Source organism: Daphnia pulicaria, chromosome 4 (genome assembly GCF_021234035.1).
Source record: "Daphnia pulicaria isolate SC F1-1A chromosome 4, SC_F0-13Bv2, whole genome shotgun sequence".
Lineage (NCBI taxonomy): Eukaryota > Metazoa > Arthropoda > Branchiopoda > Diplostraca > Daphniidae > Daphnia > Daphnia pulicaria.
Window position 1 is genome coordinate 2,178,005 of NC_060916.1, and position 21,912 is coordinate 2,199,916.

A 21,912-nucleotide genomic window follows, 5' to 3' on the forward strand; every position below is an offset into this window, starting at 1 on the left:
ACGCTGCCATCCGGAAGCGACGCGTACACGTCAATTTCACATGTTACCAAAAGCGAAAGCGAATGGGGTAACGGCCGGGACGGGCCAGCCGACGATTCATAAGTGACGAGGGGTGGGTTTTTGATTGGACGCCCGCCTACGGCACATGTGTGTAGTATATACAAGAAACCTCAACCGACCATCACACGAAAGGAAAAATATCTCTCATTCAGATGGTCTTGCCATTGAAATCCTGTCCAAACTCTTGCTATTCATCGTCAGCCCCAAGGTTCCCAAAAAAAATTTAAAAACAGCCGCACCCATTTCTCGCTCTTTTTCAATTTGAATTTGCCGCCCTGCGTCGACCCTCGTTAGTACCAGTGTCTCTTCAAATGGGAAAATGAATTCAAACCGCCGCCGGAAATGGATAAAACGGAAAAATAAACGGTAGAGGGGAGAGTAGAGAGAGGTTTGGTGTGACATTCACATGTGTGTAGTAGGAAGGATCATTTCATTCCACCAGACGGATGTCGTGAGTTTGATCCGTTTCAAAAAATCAAAACAAAAACACAAAAAGAGAATTGTCGATTGGCGCCGCCAAAGTTGCCCCCCCGCCAAAAGAATTTTCGCAAAAGAAGAAGAACAAGTGGTGGATTATGTTCCTACCTCGGAGGACGTCAAGTAGCAAAGGCGCGAATCGTTGCTCTCGATGGATGTCTGTTGCTGGACGACAATGTTGCCACTGCTGCCCGTCAGGGCGCTGCCCGGGCCGATGGAGCGGCTCGATCCTCCGACGGCCACCGTTTCCCGATCGCTCAGGTAACCCGATCGCAGGCTATCTTGTCTCTCGTAGAAACTGTTGGCCCTGTCCGGTAAAAACAGCCGACAAACGGGCCAATAAAAATACAAAAAAATAAAAATAAATCAAAAACAAAAGAGAAAGCGGAGAGAGAGAGGAGAGAAAGAGAAATAGACCGAAAACAAATATTAGATCATCATCAGCATTCTGATTATCAGCACAAACACACACACATACAGACAGACAGAAAAAAGAACTTCCGGCAAAATCAGAAAGAGAAAAAACAAACAACCGGAAGACTTCCTAAGAGAGAGAGAGACTTTGTGTTGTCTGCGATATTGCACAGGATCGCATTTTCCCAACTCTTTCTTTTTCATTTTGTTTTGTCTATTATAACGCGAACGCGTGATGGATGTTGTTTTTTTTTCTTCGTCTGCAGTGCAAGAAAATAAGAAGAAGAAGAATAGATCCTTCCATCTTTTTTACACTTCTTCTTCTTCTTCTTCTTTGCCGCCATCAAAGTCTTAAGAAAAGGAGAAGGAAAAGCCCAGCGGGAGAGCAGCTCGCAACACAGCAGAGAGAGGCGAACGCGGCGGCTCCATTTCGAGTAGTAGTAAATACATACTACATAGTGTGTAGCTCATAGTGGGGGCGTGTCCGCACGTGAAAGATGGCGTTGGGGAGAGAAAGAGAGAAAGAAATGGATATATAACCGAGTAGAAACTCCTCTCCGGTGCACTACGGGGAAATATACATCGAAGGGAATCCAACCAGCCGCCCCAAGTAGAAGAAGAAGAAGCTGCTGCTGCTGCTATTTATACACACGCACACAAGTACAAGTCGAATAAGAAAAGAAAGTTGTACTTGGTGTGCGACCGTCGCCTAAGTAACGCGGACGCCGGATGAGACGGAGAAAATATTGACAGAGACGGAAAAGGAAATACTACACAAGAAACTTGTGTACATAGAGACAGAGAGAGATATATCTGTATCTGTACAGGGCGGATGGGCCGAGGGGATGAAAAGGACTCGGAGAAAGAAAAAAAAAGTCGGGGGCTGCCCAGGTTTTGATACAAGGAGGCGGAGCCAGCGTCAAAGTCACGGGGAAAAAAAGAGATGCATCGCCCCATCCAGACTATCTCGACTTTCCTTCTTACATTTCTCTTTTATTTCCTTTTTTTCTCTGACTCAAATCGCCAGCAAAGTTGTTTATATGCCAATACTCTTTTGTGTTGCCGAGCTTCTTCTTCTTCTTCCGAGTCGTCGCCCGCCACTCGCGCGCTATTCATCGCCCGTCAATGCCCGTCGTCGACACACAACGAGTAAAAAGCTGTAAGGAATATATAGAAACCAACAGACGCAAGAACTTACCGGGAACTCATGTCACTTAGGTAGCCTCGATCGCGTTCTGAATAGATGCTGCGCTCCATCTCAGGGCCGCCGCCTCCGCTGCCACCTACGCCGTAGTAAGAGGAGCGATTGGTCGGCTCCGATCCTTGGTGCTGGATGTGGTGGTGTTGCTGCTGCTGCTGCTGCTGGTGGCCGGCATTGGTGGGAGCCGTTTCGCTGCGACAGAGACGCGATGAGCGATCGACACTGCGCGACGACGACGAGCCCACGCCAGACGGACCAGATGGACCTCCACCTGCTGTTTGGATTTGGATTGGCGGAATAAAAAATGATGAAATTATAATTATTCCAGTTGAGGAGTCGGTGGCGGAAGATCGAAAAAGCGCCAAGGAGAACCGAGTCGAAACGGAAGGAGAGAAAAGTGAAACGATATGCGCCGAGTCGACGATAGATGGAAGAGAGATAGCGAATAGTAGAGAAATGCATAGGAACCATAGGCAATCAATAGCGAAGACGTAAAAAGAAAAAAAGAAAAAGTAGTAAGTGGAAAGTAAACAAATAAATGAAGAAAAAAGGCAGAAAAATAATTCAACTTTTTTTGTCTTTTTTGTTTGTTTGTTTCTGGCGTTGTTTGACCTCTAGGATTAAGGATTTGGCGTAGTACTCCTAATATTGTTGCACTAGTCAAACATTTTCAAATGCAATAATGGAGGAGGATCGGGATTTGAAAAAATACACAAGAGCCGGGCAACGAGCCAGTCAGCAGATCCAGACAGAAAACAATAAAACAAAAGACCCAGCCAGAAACTTTGTTTTCTCTAAAAAATGTTCAGATTTACGCCACCACTAAAGTCGTCCGTATTAGTTTTTGTTGGTTAAATTCCAGCGCAATTCCGTCGTCGTCGCCCACGTTTGTTTGTTTGTTTTGCCAGTTAAGGAGCCAACAGCATCAACCGGACCTACTGCACGCAACTACATGATAGTACGAGTTCACACACAACAACACACAAGACACACCACAAATTATTCACAGCTGTCCCGAAAATGTCAACCCTCGAAAGTTTTGAAAACTAAAGCGTTGGTAAAGCGGAAGAGGCGGGCAGACGGACAAAACAAATGCACAGCAAGGCAGCAGCAGTTCAAGCGAAAAATTTAAAAACATATTTTTTCTTTTTCTGTTTTGACAGCGAATTTTTTGCGTCAATTTCTAAAAATTTGTTAATTTAAATTTTTTTTTTTGGTTATTGGCGGATGTTTGCGGATGTATTTGCATATCTACCTATTAACCCTCGCCCTCCGCGGTACTTTTGTTGGATGCGCTCCACTTCGGAGAGGATCCGCCGTTGCGGCTGGGCAACCGCCGAGCCGGAGGAAGACGAATAGCCGTTGCCCTTGGAGGAGGATGCGCGGATTATCGATTCTACATATGATGGATGGATGGATCACATGGATGGACAACAACATCATCCCCCCCGCGGGGGAGGGGGAGTAGTATATGTGTGTGTGAGTAGTAGGTAGCAGTTACACACACACACAGACAGAGCGATCGCACATGGAACAACCCCCGCACATATCGACACATCAATCATCAATGTGATGGCGGAATATACTAAGAAGACGAAGCGGAAGAAGAAGAAGAAGAAGAAGGAAACAAAAATAATAACTTTGAGAAATCCAGCAGCTGCTGCTGCCGGATTGAAGAAGAAAAAAAAAACGGAAGGAAGAAGAAAACAACAACAATAAGGACGGAATCAAAATGGGGCAAAAGATTTTACCTAAATCCTCCATGCTCTGCGAGAGGAGAGCTTCGAACGTGTGCAAGCTGCAGCTCTCGGCGTCCATGCCCTTGGCCAGCGTGTTGCGCAGATGCATCTCGTACTCGAGCAGGAGCCTCGACGTGGGTGACGTGGCCACCGATCCCTGCTGATTCGGATTAGCCGATCCTCCTCCTCCGGATCTGGCCCCGCCGGCCATTGGCGGAGGCGGTGGCAGCGGATTGTTGCCCTCCATGTCCGAGTTGCCGTTGCTGGAGCTGGGCGTCGTGGCGTAGCACAGGTGGTGGTCGAACAGGATGTTGTCGGACGACGGCGAGCCAGCGTCGCCGCGCCCGTCAAAGTCCAGGTAAAGACTCCGCTCCAGGTTCTGGCGGAGCGAATCCGACGCGAAACTCTGCGATCGTTGTTGCTGCTGCGGATGCTGGTGCGGATGCTGCGGAGGAGCGACGCCAGATGACCCCCGACTTCCGTACGACATTGTCCGCGACATGGCCGTCTTCTGACCTCCTCCGCCGCCGCCGCCGCCGCCGCCGCTGGATCTGCCCAGCGGAGCGTAAAATCTCGGAGTTCGGCTGGCAAAAACAAAAGAAAAAGTAAAATCAAGGAATTCCGGCAAGGGAGAAATTTTTTCAATTGAATGAACCTGCTGATTTCCGGCTCTGATTGGAATCCGTCGCTGATTGTTCGATGGCTGGATGGTCCGCGTCGGCTCATTTCGGGCGAAGTCAACGGCGACGCGTTGGGACTCAGCCCGGCCGCCGATCCTCCGCCCATCTTGCCGGCGATTTGTTGCTGAACAGGTTGGAGCATCCGCTTGAGGACGTCGCTGCCCAGTCCGGGCATTCCCCCCGGATTGGCAGCCATGCCCATGCCCATCAGATGTTGCTCATTGGCCACCACGTTCTCCGTACTGCGACTGCGGTGTCTCCGGGCCGCCCTGAGGAGCTGGTCGTGATCGTCTTGAAAGAATCCGTTGGAGGCGGCGGCAGCAGCAGCTGCTGCCGCAGCCGCCGCCGCCGGCCCGTCCATGGCCGAAGAGTAATCCACCGATTTGGAGCTGAGCAGATCGCGTCGGTTGAGATGCGAGTGATGCGGATGACCGGAATGGTGATGAGGAGGGCGGCCGGAAGTCGAGCGCCGCGCCTGGCTGACCATGTCGTGCATCATGACGTCGCTGCTGACGTCGCCCTGGACCGAGTAGGCCCGCTCGTAGTACGGATGGTGCTGCTGCTGGCGGTGTAAATGCGGGTGAATGGATCCCGGATGCGGATGGTGGTAGCTGCTCACTCCAGAGTCGGATCGATTGCTCCCAGTGTACTGCATCTGCGGCGGAAGAGTCCCGCCGAAATCCGATCCGTAAGTGCCAATCCCCGGCGGGTAAGGATAGCCGGAGCGATTCAGCGTCTGCGACTGCTGCTGCTGCTGCTGCGGATGCATTCCGTGATATGCCATAGGCTGCTGCTGTTGTTGAGGATAAGTTCTGGGAATGGCTCCTTGTTGCATTTGATTGTAATAATTCGGCTGTCCGCCGCCGTAAATGGGTTGCGGCTGCTGGAACGGCGGAGGCGGATATTGATGCGGGTAGACGGGCGGCTGAGTGGTGTTGGGTGGCGGCAGCGGCTGCTGCTGCTGCTGCTGAGTGGTCCGGTGTGTGATGGACTGGACAGCCGCTGGTGTCTGATCCGTGACCGACGCCACGGCCACCACCGGCGTCTGTGTCGTCTGCGTCGTGACAGTTTGAGTCTCCGACGATTTCGACTCGATGGCCGTCGCCGTCACGCCGCAATTCGATTGCCCGCCGTCTCCCGTCGCGCTCATGGCCGTTAGCGTTTGAGCGGCCGATCCTGTCGATGTGGAAGTGGCGGCGGCGACGTCGTTGACGACAACCACGTCCGCCTCGTTGGCGACGACGGGCGTCGCCGTCGAAACGGCCGCCGTTTGGCCCCTCAGAGTCGCGTAGGCGGCCACGTTCCTCTTGGCGGCCAGAGTCGACGACGACGACGGGCAGCTGGCGCTGCTCTGAACGTTGTCGTAGACCGAAGTGTTGGAATTGGCACCGCCGATCGAAACTTTGTCGTCCTTGGCCACGACGTCGTTGCTTGACGACATTGTGCTGGCCGCTCCGGCACCCACGGCCAACGACGACGTCTCGCCCGTCGACGGCTTCTTCAGCGACTGCGTCCGCGGAAGAGTGAGCGAAGCTGTTTGCAAAACAAAAAAACAAAACACAATCGAATTATTTTTCAAATAAAAAAATTAAAGAGCGCGAAAATCAAACGGGAGAACACCAAATGTGAGGGGGAAACGGTCCGCCATATTGGAATCCATTGGGCCCAGTCTGCACGAGAGCAACTTATACAACATACACATTTAGGATGATTGGCACTATATAGAGCCGGAATGAAATGACTCCCATGGAGTTTTATCATTTTGTTCTAGAAAAGAAAAGAAAAGAAAAGAAAAGATCGGCCGGGCGAACGAATCTTTCTTTTTTTCTTCCGGTCATCAAAGTCAAGAGAGGAAGAAAAGAAAAAGGAGTTTTGCCGAAGAAGAAGCTGGGCTCGTGCCCAGCCCAACTACACACACTCTCTCTCCTATGTGTGATATTTTTCAAATATTTCTTTTATCTCCGTGATGATTCAGTTACGCCCTCGACTAAAAATAAAAAGATGAAGAGAAAATAATAAAAACTTGAAAAAATTGGTTGGTGTGAAAGAAGAAAAGAAAAAAAAAAAGACGTCGATTGCGTTTGACCCGACGCCCAGTAGATGGCCATGCCCATCTTTTGGTAGTAGAGGGTAAGGGGGATTGATTTGTTTGTTGTGTGCTCTTCTCTCTCTCTCTCTCTCTCTCTCACTCACTACTATGTGTACACCATTTTTTGCCACACATCCCTAAAGCCCAAACTATCGAGTGTACAATATATATACAGCTACTATTGGATGGCCTTAGGCCGTCCTCTTCCGTTTGGGGAAAAAAAAACTTTCTTCTTTACATTAGATACAGTAGACTCTCTGCGGGAGTGAGAGCGGTAGGGGGGGGGGGCACATACAAAAACAAAACAAAAAAGAATGAAGAAGAGGAAATCCGGAAACAATCCCGACGGTATTGATTACTTCTTCTTCTTCTTCTTCTTCCACCGGAGCAACCCTCTCTCTCTCTCTCTTTTGGCCTCTTTTTATTTCCTCTTCCTCTCTCTCTCTCTATCCTTATTCCTTGTGCCTCCTTCATCCCAAGGGATCACGGAGAGCAACGAGTAAAAAAGTAGGAGGCCGTGTTATGTATAAATATATACATACATCTATATATACGAATAACTAGTCGAAAATAATCAAAAGGGGCGCCAGGATCGGTGGTGGTAATTTCCCTTCTCCCCCCCCCCCCCCCACTCTTCACGTTGGGTTGAATGGATGGATGGATGGATGAGAGATGTACCTCTGAATCGTGGATCCTGCGCCCTGAGACGGGCGTACTGCTCCGGCGTCATGCAAGTGCATTGCGGTTCACGGCCAGTTCCGGCGGCTCCGGATGCGGTCGATCCTCCTGTTCCCGCCGCTCCTCCTCCGGCGGAAGAACTCGAAGCACCGTGCTGATGGTGGTGATGATGGTGGTGACCTCCGCCCGCGTTGCTACTGGAGGCGTGCGACGGAGAGGCCGGAGTCGAGTTGGTCCTCCGCTTGCCCGACAAACTCCGCTGGTGATCCTTCTGGCGTCCCGATTCCAACCGCAGCGAGTACGAAGACGAAGCCTTGCGCGAAAATTTGAACGCCGGCGACTGTCAACATGAAAAGAAATTGCCCAAACAACAAATTATTAGAACAAATAACAAATCATCCAAATCTCGACTCTTCACAAAAAATGATGGATATCACATCGGATGGCCGCAGGGGGGTCCTCCCCAAAAAAATAGTGATGACGAGTCAATATCGACAGTTCCGCACGAGATGACGCCCGTTGTCCTTAATGGCCATCCCCTAAAAAGCACTCGCTCTTATTCTTTTTTTTCTTTTTCTTTCGTTGTATCCAACCTCAATTTGATTGATGACGACTCATATAAATACATCGCCGTGTGTGTATGTGTATATATAAAAAACGCCACGATAGAATAGGAATCCCTGGAACTGCTCATATCCATGTATATTGGTATGATGATGATGATGGCTAGAGTTGACATTCGATCAAGGCAAGAGAGAGAGAAGAAGAAAAAAAGAGTGAGAGAAGAGCATTTCTTTATTGCTCCTTGTTGTCGGGGTGTAAAGAAGCAAAAAAATACGGGCATGGAAGGAAGGGAGCTGGCTGGGCGCCGGCCGTCGTCTCTCCGTTAGACTCTATATAGCTCAATATTCAATTGACGATCAATAGTCGGCGTTGCTGTGTGGAAGGCAAGAGGAAGGAAGGCCTTGCGCAGAGAGAAGAATATCCAACTCTTGCTCTGCGGGGGTCTGGAGAGGGGGGTAGTAGTACAAGAAGAAGAAAACGTTGACAACGACTTTATTGTGTGCGGTTTCGCCCGGCATTTTTCTTTCTATTCAACAGAGCCAGAGTCCGAACCGGAGCGTCTTATTTTTTCTTCTCGTACGCTTGTCGTATTTTAAATCTTAGTTTCTTCTTCTTCTTCTTCCATTCTGAAAAGAGGAAAACTTGGTTGGTGGAGTCTGTGCACAGATGTCCTTCCTACGCAAGTATGCCACAGGAGGCCGAGTCTACATAAAACAGGCAGCAGCCGGGCACAAAAAAGGATGGGTGGAGGCCAAAAGGGGTATACAGAGTGCTGCATGGCCATTCAAATGCTGGCCTGAAAAAAAAAACGTGAAGCTCGGAGAGAGAGGTCAATCGATCCAGAGCAGGAGAGACAAGAAACTTTTTCGATCTAATGGACAACTACTTTATTTTATTTTTTTTTTTCGATTCTAGGAGGCAATTAAAGGAAGCGTTGATACCTCCTTAATATCTTAAAGAAAAAGGAAGAAGGTGGTGGTGGGGGGTAGGACAAAAAAAATTGGCTGCTGCGATTACGAGATCAACAATCTAAAAGAAAAAAAAAAAAAAGAATCATTGGAATTCCTGGTGGGTGTGCATGGCATTTTCATTCTCAACCGGAATGAATGAGAAGCTCTCCCCCCAACCCCTCCCCCAACCCCTTCGACAAACTTTTCAATCGGAAAAAAAGGAAGAAGGGAGAGGTGCGACAACTCGACACGATATCCCATTCAAAGTGTTGAATGACGTCATCACACACCACCGTCAAAGTCGATTCTCCTGCACGACAGGCAAGTCTATATAGTCTGCGCGGAATATTTGAAAAGGCCCCCCCAGGAGGGCGGGAAATTCAAACCCCCCCAGTTGGTGATCATTTACAACAATAAGAAGACAAGGGAAACTTACGCAGCATTCGCGGAATGCCCTGGCGTCGGCCGGCGATGTGAAATTGAGCCCCCACGTATCGTTGGTGACGGGATCCTTCCAGTAGACGAAACACTCGGAAGCCTGTCCAATGCGAGTGCCTGCGCGGGATAACAAAAAGCACACATCATTATTAGGTCGTTAATAAATCAAAGGCGCCAGATTAATCTCTGATTACATCATCATTATTTATGGTCAACAGTCAGACACAGGGGGGCCGTTCTCATCCATAAGCGAATTCATTAGTTATATCAGACTCTTATCTTTTTGAACCGGAAATGATTATGACTGCCGGCCGGAAGGAAGGAAGCGAAAAAAAAAACGAAAATCCAAAATCACAACTCCGCCCAGTCGCTCGTCATCGTCCCTCACTCTCGCCACGACGAATTGCTTTGGCATCATTTGTTTGTCGAAGAAAGAAGAAAAGAGCTAAATATAAAATGACAAGAAGAAAAAGGAAGACGGACGGACACGCTGTGTCTATACACACAAGGAGCCCAAAGACAACCGCAAAGGAATTTTGTTGGCCCGGGCGCAGCTGGAACGCCGGTGGTACACATCACTGGACGGCGAGAAGGAGTGATGAGTTTGTCCCCGTGTTGTTTCTGCGAGTGAAGACGGCCCCGCTTTTATTTGGACGCTTGACAAACAACTGAGCTGCTGGCCCCGCCCACCCTTCGGCAGGATGGAATGTTTGGTGTCACCCCCACACACAATAAGAACAAAGTTTCGATTGTTTGAATTGAAAAAGAAGAGAAAAGAAATGAAAGAAGAGTTTTAGGAGCCATCAGGGTACACACATGGCGTGTCCTAAAGGCAGCAGACAGGAGCCGGCCCGACCTGATGGATGGCAGACTGTGCGGAAGTGGGGGGGGGGGGGGGGGATATGATAAATCAGGTGTTGTTTCACGACCGTTCACGCGGGCCCCGGCCCCCACATGCAACTACACAACAGATCCTCACGGTCTGATTGGGTTACGAAAGGAGCGCCCAAGGGGGGGGGGGGGGTCTCCGCTCCGGGCGTAAAGCTCCTTATTGCCCGCCTAGCCCAGCGGCGTCCAGGAGCCCAGGATGGAGCGCCTGGAAAGTCGAAAAGGCTCCTGCACAAACCTAATTGGATGCTATACCCACCCACGCACATCTACTATATACATATGCACACACCTCCTCCTAGCCAAGGAGCCAGAAGGAGTCCCTGTGTTGCACAACCTTGCAGAAAACTCTGTCTAATGCAAGTCTGGCTAGATACATCTATCTAATGATGCCAATTTGTTACATCTACGTATCCCCAACCCACCACCACCACCACCACCACCACCGCCGCCATAAAAGCCAAAGAGAGAAGGAGAGAGAGAGTGTCTGTGAGAGGCTCATTACAACTCCATTGTCCTGCCCCCCGATCCCGTTCACACCCTTGGCGGTCTTTGATTATTAAGTGGCTCCTCCGACGACAACGATCGATGACTACATCTATGACGAAGACACTCTCTATCTCTCTCATTCTGTGATGAATAGTTGAAAAAGAAAAAAAAAACATCCTGCAGGATCGTCCTAGAGGATGCAGAGACATGCAGGCCAATGTGGTCTATACCTGGCTGAGTGAGCCTGACGTCGAGGATCTTGTCCACTTGCGAATTGTAGGCAGTGATGTGAAAGACGTAGTCGGGCTGATCCTGAATGCAGGAAATGTTGACGGGCACCAGATCCTCGGAGATTTGCTGCCATCGAACCGTTCCAGCGCTGCTGGTGCTCACGTGGAACACTTCAGCCCACAACCTGCAACATTTTCCAGCCACAAAAGAGAAAGAAAAAACAAGTTAGACATTTCAGAATATATAAATAAATGTTACTCTCTCTTATTTAATTTGAATTCGAGTTTGATACGTCGGGAGGGAAAGCTAAAAAAAAAAAGTCAAGTGGATCGATTTCTCGGCTGAAAAGGGGGAAACCGTCGGTTCCATTTGGTGGGCAAATATAAAAGGAGAGAAAAGAAGGTCGAGCATCACAAACTCAAAGCAAACAGACACACACACACACAAGCCCAGCCAGCCGGCCGCACATTTCCTGACTTGCATCATGGGCTCGTCTTCTTCTTCTTCTTGTAGGAAATGAATGGCACATATAGAGAAGAGTCAATGGTCCCTGAAAAGTTCGTTTCATATCCAGCATTTATTTTTTCTTGATACCCACACAGAAACATGTTTGATTTGATTTCAATTTAAAAAAGATTTAATTTTCCCCTTTTCCCTTTTAAAACAAGGCGGCAAAAGCGGATATTAATTCTGTGTAAATATTAAATGTTACGTGGAAACTACTTGATGTCATGTGTGTGTGTGTGTAGTTTCTCCCTTTTCAAAATGGTGGGGTGAGGTTGGGGGAGAGAGAAAGTTTGAAAGTTTCCATCATCAACTTTTTGATGATGAAGATGAGATCCCCTCGTCCGTCAGTTCGTCCATTTAGAATGTGGTAAATAGCCGCATGGACGGGCGCGCGCCCCACCCGTCGCCGGTTAATTCAATTAACAAAGACTACGACATTTATATAGAGAGGTTGAGAAGATGAGCTAACAGAGAGAACGGACTGGAGCAGTTCGGCCGGGCAGGTTTTTACTCTTTTTTTCTTGTTTCAAAAGCTGCGAGCAAGGTGAAACAAACATTTAATTTCAAACCAGTTTCTCTTTCGGTTGGTGAAGAAACCGGGTGCGGTCAATTCCTTATCGCTGGAGGTTCGACAGAAATCAAGAAAATCGATGGGCGGAAATTTTGTTTTTCGAATACGCCCTACTACTACTACTGCCGGGCCGGCCCGGCCGAGAACCAAGCGATCCTACACTCTATAATAAATATCGATTCGAGTTTCTACGGGGTTTTAAAACGAACAAGAGTTTGACCATATTTGGTCGCCATCATCACCGAGAAGCTTCCACTGACAAATGTGTTTAGACATTTCCACTCTTCATGTGGGTCAATTATTTCTCTTCCAAATTCCCGTTCGATGTCAATAATTAAAAAAATAAAAAAATAAAAAAACAGTCGGCGGAGCATTTCATCAGTCGTCAAACGTATGCAATGAACAGTTAAGTATATCAATTTATAAAAGCTCGGTCTCTCTCCATCTTCGCAAAGGTCGTCCATCTCTTTTGATGTTGGGAATTCTTCCGGTTCTCCACCTTTCCCTTCTCATTTCATTCGGAAACACGGAACGGGGGGTGGATGGGGGGGGGGGGGGAGAAAAATTTTAATTTCCTTTTTTTACATTTTTACTTTTTTTTTTTTATAATTTATAGAAAAGAAACGACGCCGGGACTTTTTATTTCATTTTATTTTATTTGTCGCTTTTTATTTTGTCCACGACGAAACGACGATGATCAAAAGAAACTTGCTCTTATACCCCGAAGCACATTTCGTTGATTTCCTATTCCAAATGGTCGCAATCCAACGCCAGAAAATAGGAGAGAAACAAAAGAAAAAGAAGAAGAAGAACTATATACTTTTTATAGATCTTCTCTCTCTCTCGTCCGTTTTTCTTCTTCCCCCCCCCTTCCTTTTTAGACATTTCTCCCAGCGCCCGTGCCTTACGCCGAGGATACAAAAGAATTAAGTTGGATATAGTCTCGGACGCTTCTTCTTCTTCTTCTCCCTTTTGTGTGTGTGTGTGTGTGTGTCCCCTTGCCTTCGCTATCTTGTATAGACTTTCTAATCAGAGTACGGGGCCATTATTACACACTCCCATCTGTACCTCACTCCCCCATCTCCATCGAAAAATACATCGTCTCTTTTTTTTTTCAGTTCACCCAGCGTTGGATATGGGTGGGGAGGGAGGGGAGAAATGACTGAAAATCCACCAATTAAAATTTTTTTCAAAAAAAAAAAAAGACAAAAAGGATTTTGATTTATTTTTTGTTTATAGGTTTTCCGACTCCTTAAACTGCCCGGCCCCCGTTTGCTGCTGTTTAAGAGCTTCGGAACAAGAAATCCCATTTGATTTGACACGGTAAATAGATGTGTATATAGCGCGGCCTGCATACCGTGTTGTTGTTGTATACATTCGTTTGACGGTGGAAAAAAAAAAGTATTTAGTACACTTGACTACTTTCACGCAATGGCGGTGATAGGGGGGAGAAAGGGGGGAGAAGAGAGAGAGAGAAAGGGAAAAATAAAGAGGGAGGAGCACCTTATTTATAAACCTCTCGGCGGAAGAGACAGACAGACAGAAGGGGGCCGGCAATATGGGTCTCATCATATGTGTGTGTGTGTTATATGCACACAGTATATATAAGTCTGCGTGCGTGTGTGTCTGTGTGTGTCTGTCGCATCAACAGTTTAGAGACTAGGGGAGAAGGGTTTTCTCTGGCATCCGGCCCATTTCCCCCCCCCCCCCCCCCAACCCCCACCACCACCCTCCTCTTATGCCCGGTTCCCATCACATGAGAGCGAAACGGACTGACCGCTAATATCATATAAATAGTTTTTATATCTTTCTGCTATTGCTGCTTTGACTATGGCGATTGTCGAATTAAAACAATCGGAGGAAATCCTGCCAATAAATCGCCACTTTTTCTGGGGAGGGGGGGAGCCGGTTGTTGTTGTTGTTGTTGTGACTCAACAACCGGAAAGAAATAATCAAAAAGGGTGGAATGAAGAAGAAGACAACAACTGTTCACACACTCTACCTGAGCAAATGTCCGTCCCGTTTGCGTGAATTCTGCCAAGGTGTGTCCTCGTGACGGTAGGCCTTGCGGATGAGCGGCCCGCACGAACTCAGACGGTTGCCCATTTTCGGTTTCTTGCGGTGGGTTCCTGCGGCCGGCGGATGGACGTAGCGACACGTCACACGACACACACCGCGACACCACACACTGCACACACACAGACGCACAATTGTTGATGAACGCACACACACACACACCGCACACACACGCACTGTGCACTGTGTGAGGTGGGGGGGGGGGGGGGGCGTCCAGGTCCTGCGTCGGATAAAAGTTACGACCGGTCCACTCTGAGGAGTCAAGTGGAGCAAGTGGCCAAAAAAGGTATCTCGCTCCTGGAGGTACCTCACACTCCCACAGTCGCGCACACCCCCGCACACACACACACACACACACCGGGTTGGCGAAATACAAAAATGAAAAAAAAAGGTCCGTCCGGAGCTTTCGGGGTTCTCTCCTTCCAACAGGATAAGCTACACCACCACCACCTGGAAGAAGCCCAACAACAACAACAATTTTATTTTTTGTTGTTGTTATTTCGTTCCTCCTATTTTTGAGAGCTGCGCTGGGTGGTGTGTCTCTCCTCCTTGTTGTTTTTTCGTTCAAAAGGAGGGGAGGGGGGAAATTGAATTACGTCGACGTCAAATAGATTTCTGTATTTTTTGGTTTTTTCTTTTTTTCTTCTTGCTTTTTTTCAAAGCGAAATTCCGGCTGTTGTTGTTGTTGTCGTCGTGTTGTAGCCGCCGAAAATCAATGATCCCCCAATGGTGGAGGGGTGTCGTCGTCTCTTTGAGTCCTACACAGTGGAAGAAGGAGTAGTAGTCGTCGTTGTGCTGCTGCTCCTGCTGCTCCTCCTCCTTTGCTCATGGCTGGTCATTGATCCGTCGACTCCGAGGGTTCTCCTCTCTCCTCTCCTCCTCTCTCGTATACACGTCACGTGACCCAAACTCGGCGTTATTTCGTCCGTCTCTTTTCTTTCGCACTGACAACACCGGAGCCGCGCACCAGAGTACACACACACACACAGATCGGAAGCTGGAGGGGAAAAAAAAAATTAAAAAATCCTGTTTCAAGGATCCTTTCGAATGGGAAGGAAAAACAAAATGTTTTCTTGGTGGGAAGAACCAGGCGGGAACAGCTGCCGCACACGATTGGGTCGTCGTTTTGACACGAAGAGACACTAAACGTTTTCACGTTACGGGCAGCAACACAGGCTGTTGGTTAGTTGTTGTTGTAGTTGTTCTTCGACTTTTTGTTGGTTTTGTTTTCGGCCCTTATGGTAATTGGATGTTGGCAATTTCCAGTGCGACTAGGAGCAGCACAGGAGAAGAGAGGAGCCGAGACGACGCCCACACGGGAAACCTCCTGACGATTGTTGTTGGTGCCGGCTGTGCGGACGGGCAACGACGACGGTAGTGGTGGTGGTTGTTGCTGCTGCTGCTGTTGCCAGTGCTGTAGGAGCAGGCTCCTGATTTCGCTTTTGGCGACCTCCTCTCCTCAGCTCTTCTTCTTCTTCTCGGGCTGGGCTCTCCATGCAGACGGCCGTTCTAATATGCAGAAAGGGCTGGCCGGGAAAGGATCCCACCGTTCGTGTCGCTTTCTGGCCGGAACGATGAACCAACCAACCAAATTCCGCACACACTCACACACACACAAGTCAGTCACTCCTTTCCCATCTGTCCGTTCCTTCTCCGTGTTCTCTCTCACCCAAAAGCCGGCCCGATATTGTTTCACATCCCAAAACAGACACCAAATAATATCCAATCGAGCTGCTCCTGCTCCTGCTGCTGTGAGTATAGAGAGGAGCCTGGAAAGAAGAAAAAAAGAAGAGAGAGAGAGAGGACGGCCGGGGTGGTGGAGATATATGGGTTGTTGTGTAGTTGGGGAGTGGCCCAGCAGCTTCAGCAGAAATGGGGAGGCAGTGCCGCTGGATGCTGAATGTGTGTGTGTGTGTGCTGGCGAGAGCGAGAGAAGAGCGGAGGGTGGTGGCGGCGGCGGCGGTGGGGAGGGACGGGCGAGAGCACAGCAGCAGAAACGACTACAGCACTACACAACTCTCGTCTCAGTCTTGCCTACGTATTGATCGCATTCTCTTTCCCCTCTCCTCCTCCTCCTCTTCCCCTTTTGGCGGAGTTCGCAGCGGCGGCGGCGGCGGGTCCCGGACACACACACACACACACACTGATGGTGAAAAGCTCCCGACGAGAGAGATCCAGGCAGCCTCTCTCTCTCCCTTCTCCGATCCTTCTTTTTTTCTCTTCTCTTTATGGGATCCAAACCTGCACGGAATAAAATCAAATAATTCCAATTAAATGAGAGATACACACACTCTGTCAATAGTTTGGCAATGTGGGGTGAAATTTAAATCAAATCTAAGCGAATCAATGGAAAGTGTGGCGGGGGATCAATGCTGAAATGGGCAAAGGTCAATCGATTACGCAATTGCGTCAAATATTTCCCCCATCGAAACCAATTTTGGATGATTTTCGAATTGAATTTCATTACAATTTGGGCAAAGAAATTTCAGTTGTTTGATTCTAAAATAATATTAAAATACAAGTAATTGACTGTGATGTTAAAAATTGCTGGACTCCGATGTCCATCCAAACCCTCCCCCCCCCCCCCCCCCCCCGGAACAGACAACAGCGTCAATTTGATTTGACGATTTCAAACACTTGTAATCAAAAAGGAGGTTGGTGGAGAGAGGGGGTAAGAAGGAGGAGGAGAAGGAGGGGGATGAGATTATTGATTCGCCATGAACAATTTACACGGACTAAGATCTACAACACACACACACAGCACACACCACTCTTTTTCTTCGTGTGTTGTTGTTGTTGTCGTTTCTTCCTTCACTTCTTCCCGATTATTTTCGGGGTAGAAATTGACAAATAATTTTCCAATTCGTTCACCAGTCGGTGCGTGTGTTCGATCGTTTTGTTTTCTGCGGGTGAAATTTCGCACAGAGAGAGGGGAAAAAGATGCACGACACTTTTAGGGGGGGGGGGGGCACTGTGTGATGATGGCAGATCCAGTGGCTGTGGCTCTTTGGCCCTTTGCTGATTTTCTCCTCTGGCACACAAGAGAAGAAGAAGAAGAAGAAGGAGGCAGCTGAACTGCACAGTCTGGTCTGACTGGTGGCCGCCACCCAATGCCTCTTTCACTCTCACTCTCTCACACACAGCAGAGACAAACGGGGAGGGAGGAGGAGAAGAAGAGGTGGTAGGGGGTGGGAGAAAAAGGGACACGACAACGGCGACGCGCTACGACGGCGACGACGACGACGAACCAAAAGCGGATCTTTCCTTCTTCCTCCTCCGCCGACCAGAGAGGAAACTGGGAGGGCTGGTGGGTGGTGGGTGGGTGGGTTTTTGAGAAAAGAGGTACCGACGAGAGCGCAGGAGCGAGAAACGCCGACGAGCACCGTTTGTGCGTGTGCCACAGCAGCAGCAGCTATACTCTACGCTGGCGAGAGATGCTGGGGCCAGGCCATGTTGTTGTTATATATGGCGGAGCTCGGCGGAGAGAGATATTTCTCTAGCTGGCCCCCCAGCGTTCCTGCAAACCGACCCAGCCGGAGAAGGAAGGAAGGTGGGAGGGGCGTCGGAGCAATAAGGCGGGATTCGCCAGCGGAAAACCAACACCCCACACACACACACACACACACACACACACAGTCAGTCAGTTAGACTTTTCTTTTTATATATATATCCACCACCACCAGCAACCACCACCACCCATCGAAACGGGCCATGTGGCGTTGGGCGACAGGAGGATCGCGACCGGAGCAAAACCCTGTACAACTTCTTCTTTTGCTGGATGTTCTTTTTCTTTTCCAGCCGCTTCAATGGCCGATGTATCTCTCCTCCACCCTATTCTTCTTTCTTCCCATCCATCCATCCATCCAGCCACCTTAACCTAACCCTAGCCAATCCCTTTGACGTTGTTCTTCTTTTTCATAATAGATCGGAGGGCGAGAAAGAGAGAGAGAGAGAGGATATTGTTCATTCCGCAGACAGAGTCGGGTCGGCAACGACTATTGGATTAATTCCACCCCTCGTTAGATCTAAGAAGAAGAAGAAGAAGAAAAAACTTGATTAACGTGTAGACAACACCAAAAGATCCCCACCACGATTTCTTCGGCGACGAATGTGTCACGAGTTTCCTTTTTTGTCTTTTATTAAGAAGGAGCCTGCTGGAAAAGTAATGGAGAGTAGTTTGAATGGGGGCAAACTGGTTGGTCCAGTCCCTATTCTTTCACGAAGACGTGATTCATATTTGTGATATTTTTTTTTTTTTCGAAACAAATAAGACAAAACGAGTTTTAAGAAAGGAACACAAAAAAAATTCTACCCGATGGGGATCGAATGGATGACCAAAAAAAATAAAATAAAATAACCGAACGGAGAGAAAGCTGAAGTCTTCTATATACCATATAGATATTTTCTTTCGTTTGAATTTAAAAAAAAAAAAAAAAAATCCCGTTAAAATAGTTCCACGACTGAATCACGTTTCGTGCAACGGCATGGAGGTCTGTGGTCCCAATAATAATTCCGCCAGTGATTTCCTTTTGATTTTGGGAGAAGAAAAGAAGAAAAAAAAAGTTGTTTTCTCTTCTTCTCCTTGTTGTTGTTGGAGAACAAAAGGGAGGGGCTAGCGTGAGCAACTCAACGAACCAAATTGGGAAAGAGACTGACGTGTGTCGTCCCTTGTCTCGTGTGTATCGATGAGCATCGCCTTTTGTGGGAGAGGCCAAAAGATTTCTGCGAGGTTGAATGGGGAGGAAGCGGACGAGAGAGAGAGAGAGAGAGCCAACAACAACAACAACGACAAGGAAGAAGAAAAAACAAACGCTTCCAGCCGTCCCGAAATTGGCTAGCCGGCAAGAAGAAATCAAAAGGAGAACCACACAACCCCCAGCCCGCCCGCCCGCCGTTTCTCAATAAATGTCGTCATTTTCCATCCAGCCGGAAAGTAATAATGCCCGAAACTATAGAGAGAAAGAGATAAAAACGGGTATTTTTCCACAGATTGGCCGGCTACTGCCAGTGCCAACCCCCCCTGGTATACAAGGAAAAAGACTCTCGCCAACCTCCCCAAATAAGAAAAAGACAATTTGATAGCCGTTGAAGGAAAACGAGAAAATTGCGGTTAATCAAATGGTCGTCTTTGTAAAAAAAAAAAAAACTGTCGGGCAAACAAAAATAAATAAATAAAAAAGTATAGACCCGAAAATAGGAAAAGAAGAAGACGATCAGTAAGGCTGACGTTAGATCTCTCTAAAGGGATTCCTACCCGCCTGTGTGTGTGTGTGTGTGTGCTGTCGTCCTGGACTGGGTATTATAAACGTCGTCTGACGCGTTCATCAGAGTGTGGAGCCCGCCGAGCAAGAAGCCTAGAGAAGTCAATATTTGGCCGGTAATGCATAGCACAGCAGAGCTGCTGCTCCTCCTACCAAAGAGCCGGGCGAAAAAAGGGGGGTGTGTAAAAGGAAAAATCACGCGCCCCCCTTTCTTCCGCTTGCCTATCTACTACTTAAAAACAACATCCCCGAAAAAATGTTGGCTCGAAAAATGTGGTTGTTTCTCCTTTCAAATTGATGATATGGACAGACTGGACTGTCCGTCAATGTCTGTTGACTAGACACAAGAAAACAAAACAGAAAAAAAAAAAAACTACAACAACTTACGTCTTGTGATGTGTGTGTAGTTTCCATCTGTCTTTTTTGGACGTCGCCGAGGAAATGCACTAGCTGCTGTTGTTTGTTTGCGCACCTCCTATATAACCCCCTCCGGAGAAGAGAAAAAGAAAAGAAAAAGAAAAGAAATAAATAAATAAGAAAATAAAAAAAAAAAGGCAACGCTCGCACACACACGGGCTGGACACAAATCTACCATCCATCTACTTCTACGGGGGGGTATACATACTACTACTACTTGTGTGTCCGGTCCGCTCTGTTGAGCACATGTCTATTACTTTTCCCTCCTTGACTCTTTGATATCATTCTTCTTCTTTATCTTTATCTTGTTCTCTCTCTCTCTCTCTCCATCTCAAGTCAAACAAATAAAGTTACACCAGACAAAGAGAGAGACAGAGACTAGGACAAATCACAAACGAAACAAAAATCTAAAAAGAAGAAGCAAAATGTTCTGCTATTTTGTTTTTCTTACCCCCGTTACGTAACGATGAAACGAGTTGAGAAAAGAGAGAGAATCGCGATTGTTGTATCCGGGTCGATAATTTCGTGCAGAGAGCGTGAGTGGTGTTGGGGAGGAGCGGGGGGGAATGCACGGTAGAGTACTACTACTACTACTATGCAGCTGAAAAATTTTCATAACGAGCAGACGTTATGTAGTCCGGATGGAGTCAAAAGGAAATCTCTCAGCGAATTTATGAAGTTCTTCTTCTTCTTCTTACGGTTCGTCGTCGTGATGGTGTGTGCGAGGTATATAAGAAGAGCTGGGTTCCGACCGGTCACGAATTCCCACTCCTTTTCGTACGCCGAGCCGAGACGTGATTTTTCGGTACGCGAGTGAACCTAGAGTTGGAAAAACGAGAGAGAGAGAAAAATGAAAATAAAAATACAAAGATCTGGAGAGGGTCTTCTCGTAGAGGGTCGAGCAGCTGTTTACCTGTGCGCATATGTTGAAGTAGAGAGGCGCAGGAACTCGTTTCGGCTTTCAAGTCTGTCCGTCTGTCTGTCTACACAGACAAAAATAATGATTATGAAACTCTAACGTGACTAATGAAGACCGAAAGTCTGACTCTCCACTCCGTCGTTGTGAATGCGGTTGAACAACATTATAAATTTATGAAAGGTGTTTTGGGGTTTTTTTTTTTTTTTTTTACCGGCATGGGGGACCGCATGGCCGTGGGGCTTCACCAACATCGACGAGGTGTGGCCACACTAAATCAAAGGGTCACGAAATCACGACGACCAATGATGGGAATCAACACAAAAAGCCAATGGCCATGGTGTGGCAGTTTCGACTGGGAAATTAATGGGCAATTGGTGCATGTGGGGGTTTATGATAATGTGCCGTGTGTGGCAATCAGCTGTTGGCATCTCTCCTTTCATGGACTAGTCAAGTGTGGAGGGAAAACACTCGAAGATGAGACTCTACCCAAGTTGAGTTCAGCATGCGAAAGAATCAAGGACTGGGGGATTTGGACACACCTGAGGAAGGCCACATAGGGTTTGGTAAAAATCAAACGAAAACATGGAAAGGGAAGAAATGTTGTTGTTTTTGGACAGGTATACAAGTCCAAGAGAGAAAAGTCATAGGGCGTCGTCTCTGGAACAACGCCCGTCACGGCCACTCTCTGAATTTATTAAGAGCCTCGGCATCTCTTTTTTTTCCCCGAAAAAAGAAAAGTTTTGTTCCGTTAAAGGGTGTTAGACGAAGCCAAAGAAATCACATCATCATCGCTTTATTCACGTGTGTGTGTGTCGCGCCAGTCCACCCATTTCGGGGTGGTTCTCGACCACGACAAAGCCTAGAAATGAGTTTGCATGACGACACACATGGGAACGTGTCGCAGGTTTTTTCTAGCAGATCCTTTTGGCCTTTTGGGCTCTGAAAGTTGTGGATTATAGGCAAAGCACCAAGACTCGATTTGGAGGGAAAACCGAAAACCCCTCCATGCATAAATAAACAAAGCAGACGGAGCAATCGAGTTGCAACTACCAACGCCTGTTGGCGCTGCTCGACAGAGTTTTACTTTCTTTTTTCACCGCTAGATGCGGAAGTGTGTGGAAATCTTTGAAATCGCTGCTGCCATGGTTACAGCCTAGGTGTCAGCCGAGAACACAATCGGGATTTAAACAAAAATGACAGTTGCGCACCTCGTTCACGGTTAATTATGATTTGTTTATTCTAATTTTCTCCCGAGTTGCGATT

The 21,912-nt window shown here is 47.8% G+C and overlaps 2 protein-coding genes across 7 annotated transcripts in view; both read right to left on the bottom strand.

Annotated features, from left to right (window-relative positions):
- LOC124336001 overlaps nt 1-20,532 on the bottom strand; it is a 53,258-nt gene extending 32,726 nt beyond the window's left edge. The window contains exons 1-11 of one of the 6 annotated variants that reach the window (XM_046789524.1): nt 20,191-20,532; nt 19,701-19,788; nt 13,979-16,293; nt 10,898-11,082; nt 9,289-9,407; nt 7,339-7,678; nt 4,547-6,104; nt 3,904-4,475; nt 3,408-3,548; nt 2,150-2,426; nt 646-844 (exon numbers count right to left, since the gene is read on the bottom strand). In XM_046789524.1, the coding sequence (XP_046645480.1) occupies nt 646-844; nt 2,150-2,426; nt 3,408-3,548; nt 3,904-4,475; nt 4,547-6,104; nt 7,339-7,678; nt 9,289-9,407; nt 10,898-11,082; nt 13,979-14,082 (3,495 nt within the window). In that variant the 5' untranslated portion in view covers nt 14,083-16,293; nt 19,701-19,788; nt 20,191-20,532. Of the gene's footprint in view, nt 1-645; nt 845-2,149; nt 2,427-3,407; nt 3,549-3,903; nt 4,476-4,546; nt 6,105-7,338; nt 7,679-9,288; nt 9,408-10,897; nt 11,083-13,978; nt 16,294-16,820; nt 17,347-19,700; nt 19,801-20,181 lie in introns of those variants that run through there. The other 5 variants (XM_046789525.1, XM_046789521.1, XM_046789523.1 and 2 more) reach the window with 5 other exon arrangements.
- Nucleotides 1-21,912, bottom strand: part of LOC124336700 — a 580,524-nt gene that overhangs the window by 508,064 nt on the left and 50,548 nt on the right. The gene's annotated exons all lie outside the window — the stretch shown is intronic.